Source organism: Pterocles gutturalis, unplaced genomic scaffold, assembly GCF_000699245.1.
Source record: "Pterocles gutturalis isolate BGI_N339 unplaced genomic scaffold, ASM69924v1 scaffold6370, whole genome shotgun sequence".
In the NCBI taxonomy this organism is placed as follows: Eukaryota; Metazoa; Chordata; class Aves; order Pterocliformes; family Pteroclidae; genus Pterocles; species Pterocles gutturalis.
Window position 1 is genome coordinate 64,320 of NW_010140597.1, and position 12,989 is coordinate 77,308.

The window sequence follows — 12,989 nt, forward strand, 5'->3', positions numbered from 1 at the left end:
CTGCCTCCATCTGGTTTTGAGGTTTATCTGTGTGTCTGAAGGCCAATGAAACAGTGGAGTCCTGTAAACTTGCTTGAGTAGTTTTAGAGCTTCCCATTTGTTTTTCATTATATTGTCTGTTTAAAAAGTGAGATGGTAACTGTTTATAGAGGGAAACTCTCAGAAATGTCAGTGCACAAATTTCAAAGGTTTATGTTCACGATAGCGAACCGTTTTAATCTGTTTCCTAGGTCCACCTTCTCGTGATAGTAGTTTAGGGAGGAAAGACTATCTGAGTCAGTTTTCTGATTTCTTAAGGACCTGAAATCACTTTCAGTTTAAACAACATCATCATCAGAGATGCAGGTGGAATAGCTTAGTTTACTCATTGATTATTTGAAAAGTCTCCAGAAAAACACAGTTCTCTTGCACAAAATTCTCATCACGGTTCTGGTCATAATTAGGAAAAAAAAAAGCAACCAAAAATTGAAAACGTGTGCTGAGAGAGATTCTATCTGTGTTGTCCATAAGGCCATTCTCTAAGGCAGTATGGGATTACACTTTCTTGGAGGGAGTTTTGGCAAAAATTTTCAAGCATTATTTGCCCAAAAGTAAATCAATATATGTGCTTAGTGGAAAACAAAATGTTCTGCTCTGTCCCCATTCACATAATTCTTATAATGTTCACCAGGTTCACTTTTTTTTTGGCTATAGATTTCAGTACCTGAAAAAGAATCTGTGCGTTGTTTTTTGCTCTGGAGGTAGTCTTATCTCTTCCATTTCAGATTTTTACAGTGGCCTGTTCAGGAGTTCACTTGTATAACACAGTTCATATATAGATGATGTTACACTTTTTTTTTTTTTCTAGTAGGAGCTAATAGTTTCCGTACAGTTTTTGGAAATACTTATCTCATAAGAATAGAAAAAGACTGGGCTAATAATTTGAGTCTTCAAGATAAAGCTGAACTAAGAAATATTTGTAGAAACATAGGTGAAGTCAAATTGCCCTGGACTAAGGGAAAGGTTTGTTTTAGTTAGAAACTATTCTATAATACTTCAGCTTTTGCTGTAGCAACTTGCAGTTGCATCAAAAACATAGTTTTGTGTGTGGTTTTTTAGTCCTAACTTGCAGGCTTATGTGGAGTGTTTTGCTTTGCTTATTTTGAATATGCTTTTAATTGTGTTCAAGCAGTTGTAATATTAAAAATTCTGGATTGCAAGTAATTAAAAAAAAAGTGGAACGCTTTGAATGTGCAATTTGCTCTGTAACATTGGTGCAAAATGACTACTTAATTTTTCCAGAATGGAAGCCAACACCCAGAGAGAAATAACAGCTCTGAAACTCTGTGAAGGACACCCGAATGTAGTGAAGTTACATGAAGTTTATCATGACCAGGTATTTTGAAGAAACTGTAATTGGCACTTGCCAAATACATTGCTATCTCTTTTCTGAATAAATTTTAGGAGTTAAAGTTGCCTCCCATGGAGGCAACTTTTTTCCTAGTAGGGCTTTTGTCTAGACAGTATAGACGATGAAGCAGAAGTTCTGCATTCAAGGGAACTCTAGCAAATCAAAAAAGTACTTGTAAGAATTAAAGTCCTGGCTTCTGTTTCTGATTCTGTCCTTGTCTACTCTGTTAATTATCATACAATATATTCATGGCCCGATTTCCATATCTATGATACTGAGGTACCTAATCACTTTCCCTCAGGGTTGTCATGAATCTTAAAATAGTATCTGTGAAATAATTTTGAAATCTTGCATATGAAGATTACATATCTAGCATTTTCTTCTTACGTATTAGTAACTTAAAGGAGATAGCTAAGCAGCTTGCTAAATTACTGAATGTGAAAGTAGAGCCTCTCTTTGAAAATATATCAAGATCAGTTTAGGGTTTATTTAAAGATCTTAACTGTCTTTTTTCCTTGGTATAATACAAGCTCCATAGCGTGTAATAAGCCATAATTCAATCTGACTTGGACGTTGGCCCTGGTTTGAGCTAGGGGTTCGGACCAGATTTCTTGCAGAGGTCCCTTCCCACCTAAACCACTCTGATTCTAGTCCATGATTTTCTAATGGAACATGGGCTCTCTTGTCTCCCCATGTGTACTAGTCTGTCCCCATCATGTGGTTTATACAAGGACCAGCAGAGTGCTTATGTGGAGCACTTCTAAAATGAACTGAGAGGATGAAAAATCTGTACTGTAATCTTTAATGATAAGGAAACCTGTTTGTGTTTTTTTTTTTTTTTTTTCATTTATGTACAGTATGAGTACCTGTGTGTAGAACAGGATACTTTTTTCACTTTCCTTTGAGTAAAATGACTATACTCAGGAATATCTAAAAAAAGTGTTCTTCAGGTTGTTCTGCAACTGACTGAATAGGCTATTCTCAACCAGCCAAACCATTGTTTTTTTAGTTGTTCCTGGTAGCTCCCAGATGTTATCTTCCAGATTACTCATGCATAATATTCAGAAGACCAGAACTGGAAAATTTTCTAGTTTTGACATTTCTGCAGTTTGTCTTAAAGAATTAGAAGTTCCAATTTTTAACTTGCTCTAATATCAGTCTGATCAAATTCTACATTAGTAATTCAACCGTAGAGTATTGGGTTGTGGTCTCTGTTGGTGAGCCACAAGAGGTCTTCTAGTGGAGGAAAGACTCTTTATCCTTTCTAACTTTCCTGTCAGCTGTTTCATCCAATTTCATTTTTTGACCTCTTCCCAGAATGTTTTTGTTTGCTTGCAAATATTACTTTGGTTACTGTCATTCAGGAAAAGGAAATGCTAGAAGCCGTCGCATGTCTATAGCTATTGCCATTTGAGAATGCTAACTTCACTTTCCTGTTCTGAGAAGTCTGCTGTTTAATGGCAAGACATTTGAATTGCAGTTGTGTGCTAATGTTGTCTAATAATCAAGGAAGTCACTGCTTATTGATTGTCTTAAAAAGAACTACTATCTAAACAACCATTACTTTTTAAATTAAAAAAAATACTCTTTGATGCTTAGGAAGATGTCTGTTGTGATTCTAATGATAGCATAGCTTTAGCTACTACTCTGTAGGGAATGAAATCAGAAGAAATTCCAGTTAATCTTTGATTTCACAGCAAAGTTTCAGGGTGCTTTTAAAGGATTTGGTAATGTTAAATGGCTAGCTCCTTATGCATATTAGTAGAAATGTATCCCTACATCAGAACAGGCTTTAACAGCAAAAGTCTAGCTTTTTCCAGCTGTATTTGGTGGTTTTTTTTAAATAAACACGGGTGGACATGGGGGAGACGTCAACATTCTTCAGTCTCAGTGAGATTCATGGAAAAAAATGTCATCTGAGATGCAATTTGGTGCTTCTTATGAGCCTTCTGAATTGCTATGAGCACCAGCTTTATTTCTTCAAACTTAGAACCTATTGGAATAGCACCTAGTTTCTGATAGCATGTTGATTTGTAATGTTAAACTAGGTGCTATTCCAATAGGTTCTGATAGCATGTTGATTTGTAATGTTAAATTCTAATATCCTGTATTTTTCTTTATCGTTTCAGCTTCACACGTTTTTAGTAATGGAATTGCTGAAGGGAGGAGAATTGCTTGAACGTATTCAGAAAAAGAAACATTTCAGTGAGACTGAAGCCAGTCACATTATGCGCAGGCTTGTTTCAGCGGTGAGCCATATGCATGATGTAGGAGTAGTCCATAGAGATCTGAAACCTGAGGTATAGTGACTTGCTTATATACGTTTAGATATTAAATTATTAAATATCTGGAATCTGATGTATTTCTATTCCTCCAGCTTTTATTACAGCTTTTACTACTTCTGTATTTTTAATTAAATGGTCTTGCTTTTACTTAGCAAATTCTGTAGATATTTTTCTGTTCATAGGTAAAAAGTAACTGTAGGAAACATTTTTAATTTTGTAAGCAATTTACACTCTAACTTGTTCAAAAACATTCTTTGCCTATTTGGGGACAGTTTTTACTAGTGGTAAGTGTATATTGTATGAAACAGTTCACAGGCAGAGCTAGGTTGCTTGGGTACTTTGCCTGTATATTTCCACCTTTTGTTTGTTTGTAATTCCCTTGGTAGGGCTTCTTTTGGAGGTAGCTGCTATACCCTTGTACTGTCTTCTGTCCCAGTTAAACACAAAATAAACCACAAACTAGTGCAGCCAGCTAATAAAGATGTGTGGTTTGAGTTCAATGAGTTTAGTAGTTTCCCCAAAGAAACAATATATTTTTCAAGAATTACTTTTTCTGGTATTTTTATTGTGCAGCAAATCTTGCCTTCCAGACAATTCAGTTTGCTATGGTAAGGTTGACCACTGGCTTTGTTGTGTTTTCTGGAGCCAATATTTGCTCCTTTTTCTTTGCCAACAGTGGGCTTGGATACATGTTAGTTTTCTTTAGCTCAAGAATAGTATACATTGATGTTAGTTCCTCCAGTTACATTGTATTGGTGATTACAGTCATCGCACCTAAGGAAATAGCTTCTCCTTTTGTATCTGGAGTTTAAATGATCCACCATTCCTACTGATGTTTCATCCTTTTGTTACATACCTTCTGGTATATTACAAACTCATTTTTTTTTATAGTAATTCCAATTCAACAGGTAAAGTAGCCTGCTAGGTGTTGGTTTGAAAATCAGTCCAAAATATATGCATTTGAAAATGTCTCTGTACTGGAGTATCTCTACTAAATAACAACTAAATAAAGAGGAGCTATTGTGAAATTCTAATGTGTCAGTTGAAAATGTGACTCTGAGAAAAAATTTCTCTGCTGACATCATCAAGGAAAGAAAACAGCTTTTGAAACAAGTAATTATTAAAAGGACAAAACCCAGAAATCCTTTCTGTTTTCCTATTCACGTCATTTTAGTCATTGCCATCTCGAATATGAAGGCCATATTCTGTAAAGCAGAGTTTCAGCTGCATCGTAAATTAAGCAGTCTTCACTTCTACATCATGTTCAAGAACAGAAGTCTGGAAAGACCAAGAAATGAAGGATTAGCAAGTAGCTTGCAGAATGCACTGCCTCTGCAAAGTTGGAGTTAACCAGCCTGTGTCTTTCCTGCTTGTTGTTTTTTTGAAAGTTACTGTTTTAGGTTCAGACATGAACTTAGGATGGGATATGCAGGCTTCCCAATATAGATGAGGTTAGTGCACCTTTATGTAAAAAGGATATATAGGTAATTCTGTTGCTTTTCTAACAATTCCAGTTAGATTTGTTTGATGTTCAACTTTGACATCTAATGTGATACTGATAAATCTGTTTCAAAAATATGTCTGGTTATGTGCCACTGAGAGTGAGGCTTTTTTTAATTGCATGGACTGGAAGACTCTTCTGTTTGAGCAATAGTAATTAGATCACATACATTGTTCTGCAAAATAGAGGAAAAGTACTGTATGGAAAATAGAGAATTCACAGATATAAAGAATTTGTGTAGCATATGTGAGCATTTGGAGCCTCTCAGAAGAGGATTTGAGATATGATGATGATGCTAAGTGATGATTAATCTGTAAAATGGGTTTTAAAGATATTAGAAAAAACATACCAAGGCAGAGTTAATGTTGTTTATATAACTTCAAAATATATGTGGAATATAGCTTTAAAAGTGGGTATTTGTGAAACACACTTTATTTACTTAATCAACAAAGTAGCCTAAACCCAACTTAGGACATTTGCACTGTACTTTTCTATACATAACTAATTTAATTTTTGTCTTAAGAAAGGAGGTCTTTTAAAACCAATGTTACTGCAGTTGTTTATTTGTTGGCTGTATAATGTCACCGTAGAAAAAAGATGATTGTATTAATCACCTATCTTCATTGTATTGGCATTTTTACTGAAGTTATTCAGATCCATTTTGCACAACATTTTAATATGGAAACCTGACTTTTTTGATTGTGCTTTAAGCTGTAACAGCAGTACAGATTGCAAAAATATTGCTTTGTAGCAGCTATTCTCTTTTATCCATAATGAATGTTCTCAGGTTCTTCTTATTGATCTGCTTGCAGTCTAGCAATCATTTTTTTCCCCTTCTTAATGAGTTTGAAATTTTGTCTTCAGCCATTCACCTTTTGTAGGGCTATAAGATCTCTAGCATTGAGACCCTTTCTAGCATCGCATAGATTAAACAGCAAAGGCAATAGCAAAATTTTGCTCTCCTCTTTTCTCTCAGAAGTTCAAGGGGGGGAGTAGAAATTATTTATAATTCATCTTGACCTCAGATAGTTCTCCTAAGACTTAGCTTCACTCTTGTATCTTTCTCTTCTTGACAAATATAAATGCTCAGGGAAAAGAAGAACAGATTGTCTTTAACCTTCTTCTGAACTGATAACAACTGGTCTGTCTTCAAGTCCAAGATGGCACATTCCAGTGGAATTCTCAGGGAGTACTTACTGTATCAAACTTTCATTACTTTGGTATAAAGAGTAGGCCATTGGTTCGAGGTTGGGCTGCTATGTGACCTTCAGTGCTTGAATGCCATTGGTCCCAGGACAGTTCAAGAAAGCATATCAATGCTGACTTTGAGATCCATGCCAGACCGCAGTCAGTGCAGCTACTGAGCTATAGGTGCACTTTCTAGTCCATCATCCTTTGTTTTCAAATTATTCTTTTGCATTATTGTGCTTATGCCCATATGCCTTCAGTGTGTTATCACTTGAGGACCAAAGACTTCATTCACAAGACAAGACATGCAACAAGAATTCCACACCCAAGAAAGCTGTCATTCGCAATGTGCCAGAAGGAAGTGGAAGCTTAAGAAACTTTACTTTTGTTTGGGGAAGAAGGCAGTTCTCCATTTATGTTGATGTTGGCTTTTTTTTTGTCAGTGTTTCCCAAATTATTTTCCCCACTATTCTCTGGTAAATACCCATTTTCATTAATAATCTCAGGAAGAACTAACCTGACTTGCAGATATACGGGAGTCAGATAAATACATCACATTTTCTTAAATCCCAGAGTACTGTCATTTCTACTTTTACATTTTTTTCCCCAGTGTCTCCCAGTTCCCCTTTTTCTCTAGGTAATGGGAAGTTTTCTGTGGTAATTAATGTAGGAAAAAAATCCTGTTAAGTATTCTAACCAATTTTCTACCCAGTACTGGTATTGATTTTGTTTTTGCTTTTCAGAATTTATTGTTTACAGATGAAACTGATAATTCAGAAATAAAAATAATTGATTTTGGCTTTGCTCGCTTAAAACCACCTGATAATCAGCCTCTTAAGACTCCATGTTTTACTCTTCATTATGCTGCCCCAGAGCTCTTGAATCACAATGGTTATGATGAATCTTGCGATCTGTGGAGTTTGGGAGTCATTTTGGTGAGTGATTGAAGTTTTTAATTGTAACTTTATATGCATTTACTTTTTGTTAAAATGCAAAGAACTTAACACAAACTCAGACTTGAATTGGGTAGATGCTGAATTCAACTGAGGGGAAAATACTGCTGCACAAATAATAGGTTCCAAAGACAGATGTTTTCCAGGGGTGGAGACTTTTTTTTCCTAAGCAGTAAATTGAATTCAACATTTCTGGGAATGGAAAAAATACTTGATACAGTCTGGATCTTAAAAAGATATATTCTTGGCAGGAGATTTTATAGTCATCCATATAATCTTCCTACAGTTTCAGTTCAGAGAAGGAATCGTCAGCCTGCATTCTGATTTACAGAAAATTAATTTCAGTAGATATAAATTGGGTAGAAATACCATTGTGTTTTGTTTATTGTTTCCTGAAACGTATGAATCTTTTTTTCTAATAAGGACTCCTGAGAAAGTCTTGCACATTTTAAGTTTTCTATAGCCTTCAAGTTATGCTAGTCAAAGTTTTATTGTATAGCGCTGATTATGCAAATAACAGCACTCCGTATTTAGTAATAATGTTGTCAATAAATATTCTGTATTTGTTAATTCAACTTTTGTTCTCGTGACAGTATACAATGCTATCAGGACAGGTACCTTTTCAGTCTCAAGACAAAAGTTTAACATGTACCAGTGCATTGGAAATTATGAAGAAAATAAAAAAGGGAGAATTTTCCTTTGAAGGAGAAGCTTGGAAAAATGTTTCTGAAGAGGCAAAAGAGTTAATTCAAGGTATGTATTCACAAATATTTCATGTACCTTATACTTTTCTCTCAAAATATAAAATTTGGAGGACTATACAATATCTGGATGTTGTGATCAGCATCAGAGTGCCTAACAGAGTAGTATCCACAACTTGAGCTATGTACTGACCCCTAATGCAAGTTACAGGTAGAGGTGGACACATCAGAAAGGCATTAAAAATTGCTTGTACACCTAGCAAAGAGCTTTCTAATGTAGTGAGATGCTGATAGAAGGTTAACAAGAGTTAGAAGTAATGGAAGAACTTCAGAAAAAGTGAAGTCACTCTTAAAACGTATTTAAAAGCAGAGTTTTTGTTCTATGTTATTTTTGCTTTTGTAAAAACACCAGGTTGTTAGATAAATGTTGTAAAAGCTGAGCTTTTGCAGAAAATGCATATATTACTATCATGTTTTCCTCGGGCTGTTTTTCAATGCATGTACCAAGACTACTGTATTTCTGAACTGCTTCATTCACATTTGCTGTGCTTTGATTCCCCTTAAGCTTTTGAGCATCTAATTATGTTTTCACCATGAGATAGACAGCAATCTTAATTCTACGAAGATGGAGTTCTGAATTTCTGTAGAAGCAGGCTTGTAAGGAATTTTTTCTGCCAAATGTAGGCATCTCCAGGTTCAGACTTCAGTGGATCATGCAGAGAATCTAAGACTTATTCTCCTGAACTCCATCCGAGACACGTTTTAAGTGAAGAAATAATTTGGTAGTTCTGAGTACGCGTGAAAAGTTAGCAAACAATTAAATAGTAATTTCTTGCATTTAATGATTCTTTTGGAGAGGAGGATAGTATAACATTGTGTCAGTCTTCTCTAGGATAAATATTGTCATGACTTACTTATCAAAGCAATGCATGAGATTTTCTTAAAAATAATTGCATTTTCTATTAAAAGACAATAGATAGCTCACAATTTAAGTGTAATATATTTCTATTAGGACTTCTAACAGTGGATCCAAACAAAAGGATTAAAATGTCCAGCCTGAGATACAACGAATGGCTTCAGGATGGCAGCCAGCTGTCATCCAACCCTCTAATGACTCCTGATAACTTAGGCTCCTCAGGAGCTGCGGTGCACACATACGTCAAAGCTACTTTTCATGTAAGTTCTAAGAAATCTTGTGTCATGTGCTAAATTTTGTAATGTGTTAATCTAGATTTTTTGTATTTTTTCTCTTAATTGGAAATATGTTTTTGTCCTTATAGTTCAGTGATTGCTTATAGCTGCAATTTTTTCCTCCATACCCAACATCTATGATTAAGTACAGTGAAAATGTGAATGATGAAGCAAGAATAAATTTATTGAAGACATTTATACTACTGGGGTTTTGGGTACTGAGAGAGCGCTGTTCCTGAAATAGCAATGATAAATATTCTGTTTCTTAGAGAAATCTATTAAAAGATCCTCAAACTTTTATAAAAAAGAAAAACTTTATATTTAACTTAAGTAACTGTTTGACTTTTTGTCCTTGTGGTTACAAAATCAACATGACATTTCTGGAACATATCTAGTTCATGTTTTTAGTGGGCTTGTTTGTCTACCATTGTATATTTACTAAAAATATTTGAATTGCAACTGTATTATACAAACAAAATGTTGATTCTCATGATTCCTTCTATGAAGAATAAACAGAAATTGAGCAGATTTGTGCCGAAATACTTGTAGACAGTTATTACCAAGAAGAGAAAAAGGAAGGAATTGTTACTTGGAGGGGTACCGATAGTGCAGTGTAACTTGAGCTGAAAGAAAAACTGTAATTTAACTAAGTTTAGTTTCTGAAAATGTAGTCTTAAATAGGTTAAAGGCATATAAAAAATACTTCTAAATTAAAAAGAACAAGGTTGGGAAGATGACAATTAATGATGTTACGTATTGGCTCTTCAATACATGTATAGGCTAGTAAAGTTATTGTTACAGCTACAATAAGAATTAGTAGGGATCTGTCAAGAGGTTACAGTTTATCTTACCATAGAACATTCCTAGTAAACTGTGAGACATAAAATGTCTTAAACCTCTTGAAAAGCTTAGGATTGCATTTTATTTTTAAACAGGCCTTTAACAAGTACAAAAGGGAAGGATTTTGTCTCCAGAATGTTGACAAGGCGCCTCTTGCAAAGAGAAGGAAAATGAAAAAAACGAGTACAAGCACAGAGACACGTAGCAGCTCCAGTGAAAGTTCACATTCTTCTTCCTCTCATTCTCATGGTAAAACTACACCTACAAAGACACTGCAGCCAACAAACCCTACAGACAGCAATAACCCAGAAACCATCTTCCAGTTCTCTGACTGAAAAGCAGAGAATATCCTGTCATGAAGATTTAAGTGGTTATAAACTTGGTAGTACCTATATTGTCTTCTCCCACCCTTCCTCCCTGTGGCTTACAGGCTGCAGGAATATGTCTGTTGCTTTAGAAATGTATTTCAGTCATACGTTTTCAGCTTTGTGTTTCAATACATTTCTTTTTAGCATTAAGTTTTATATCACTGGATATGGTATAGTACTATTATACAACCAACATTGTATTCTCTTAGGGCTAAATTACTAGTGTGCAGTCAAGCTCAAGGTAAGGAGCTATGCTGCTCATGGTACAGCTTGGGGGAAGACTGTTTCTCAGCATCAGAATCTTCCTCCCAGTTTCTTCCCTGCTATTCAAAGAAAGGAATGCTCTGTAACGTGTATAGAACTCTTGGATCTTCTGGTTTTACCCAGCTGTGTGAAGAATGTCAGAATTTGTTTCTTCATGCATGTAAGGAAGCATTGGTACAGTGCACCAAAGCAGTATAGTACTTTAAGGCCTTTTAAATTTGTGGTTACATTCTATCCCATTTATTTGAATTTTAAGAGCGTTATGGAACTCTTATGTTCTTTTAAAAAGTAACTCCATATATCTTGTTCTAAACAACTGGGAATATAAGTCTTAGATTTTTTTTTTTTTAATTTATTTAATTTTTAAAAAAACATATAGGGTAAAAGATATCTGATAAGGTGAGGTGACTAGTACTGTGATACAATAATTTTTTTCTACTTTTTGAAGTTATTAACTTTTAAAATGTTTTACAGATTCTAAAATGTAATGCTGTAAGAGAAAGTGAAATTTCATATTGAATGCCTTGGAAAATGGTCACATGTTAAAATATCTATCAAGAATTAATTATAATTTATATTTTCTTTTTATATTTACACAATAACTTTAAAATACTAGGATTTTTTTAAAGATGCAGAAACTCCAGTTTCAACACTTGTTATTATAGGGTCCATACAAAATATATACAAAGTTATTTGAATTTTGCATTGTGCAAATATGGTAGTTTAATAGTGATTGTACAATATTAGAATATGTTTTCTTTTTTGCACTTTATAACATCAAAAGGAGATGTTTTATAATAAAGTGCACTCAGATCTCTCTTCCTACAAGGTGCTGAGCACTGCTTTATTGGGTTGAATGACCTGAAATCCACCGTATTTGGTGCTTGTGGTCATTGTGAAGGAGAATTCTCTACTTTGCAGGAGTGAATCCCTGTATATTACCCACTGTTTTCATTCCTTACTTTAAACTGCAAAGCTCTTTCTGTCTTGCTTTTACATTGTATATAGCAAATACTAGACCTGGGCACCTTGTGTAGTGTAGGTGTTAACAACTTATGCACTGGGAATACTAAAGGGAAATTATATTGAACACTGTGCTTCACAACTTGTTCACTGTGGTGTTCTACAGTGAAGTATTTCCTACTGTGATAGTATAGTATGTACATAACTGTTTGAAATCATAAATGTGACTTACAGAAACATCAGCATAACCTTTTAAATCAGCATATTTTATAAATTTATGGAAAGCTCTTTTATTGCTCGTATTCTCAAAGACTAGGGGTAACTTAAGTGCTAAAGATTACTCCAGTGTTGCAAATGCTTACATGTGTAAGTTTCCACTGAAGTCAGAGAGACTCTTTATGTAAAGCTGATCGAATGCCTAAATTTGTGTGATGGAAGACTAATTGACTAGAGGATTTTGTTAACAGCTTGCTCTATCTTAAAGTAACCTTAATCCAAACCCTATGCAAAAAAAGGTTATAGGAATTGTTTATATCAGTGGTTTTATTTATGAAATTATATGAGATATCAGTATTGATAAATACAATACATCCATGTTTACAGGGATTGTGTGTATCAAAACAAGGCTTCGAAGCCCAACATGTTTGTTCTGTGTTTCTTTAATATTAATAATGGCATTCTAAGGTTTTGGAATTGCTCACGTGAAATAGTTTACTACTTTCTTGATGTGAATGTCAACAGTAATTGCAGCATTAATTTCAGGTTGATGTGAATATTGAGATTTGCACTGTTTATGTAGAAGTAGTATATTTAAAGATCAGTATATGTGCTAATAACACAACGAATTTTAAGTGGCCGATGTTAAAATATTGAAAAATAATTGTCAATGTAGTATATTCAGGTTTGCTTTCTGAATGCTCTCTTTGGAAGTAATCTCAATAGTGAACATGGCTCATTTGTAAAAGAATACTTTCCCTCTCCAAAAATAAACGTCCTGTAAATACAACAAACAATCCACCATTAATACTTCTTATGTAGACAGTACAAGTAAAGTGGGAGGTTGGAGAACAGGTTGCTTGTAAAGTTTACACTTTGAGGAGTTCTTGGAATTTGTCAGGGTGAGGACAACAAAAACACCATTCTTGGTTTGACTTCATTTAAGTGTAAGAAACTTTTGGATACCAGGTGGATTTGGAATATTGTGACCCAATGGAAATAACTTCTTGAAGTTAGGAAGACAGTACAGTTTTTTCCCTGTTGGGAAACTTAAACTTTTGCTTGACAAACTGATGAAACAAGGAAGAATAATGCTTGCACAAGATACTAAATAGCTATATTGTCAGAA

At 34.5% G+C, this 12,989-nt stretch overlaps 1 protein-coding gene across 1 annotated transcript in view; it reads left to right on the top strand.

Annotated features, from left to right (window-relative positions):
- RPS6KA5 (ribosomal protein S6 kinase, 90kDa, polypeptide 5) overlaps nt 1-12,158 on the top strand; it is a gene marked incomplete at its 5' end in the record, with an annotated part of 64,796 nt that extends 52,638 nt beyond the window's left edge. The window contains 6 exons of the mRNA XM_010083726.1: nt 1,282-1,375; nt 3,520-3,690; nt 7,108-7,299; nt 7,911-8,070; nt 9,031-9,194; nt 10,145-12,158. Coding sequence (XP_010082028.1) covers nt 1,282-1,375; nt 3,520-3,690; nt 7,108-7,299; nt 7,911-8,070; nt 9,031-9,194; nt 10,145-10,384 — 1,021 coding nt within the window. The remainder of the gene's footprint in view (nt 1-1,281; nt 1,376-3,519; nt 3,691-7,107; nt 7,300-7,910; nt 8,071-9,030; nt 9,195-10,144) is intronic.
- Nucleotides 12,159-12,989: the final 831 nt, after the last annotated feature.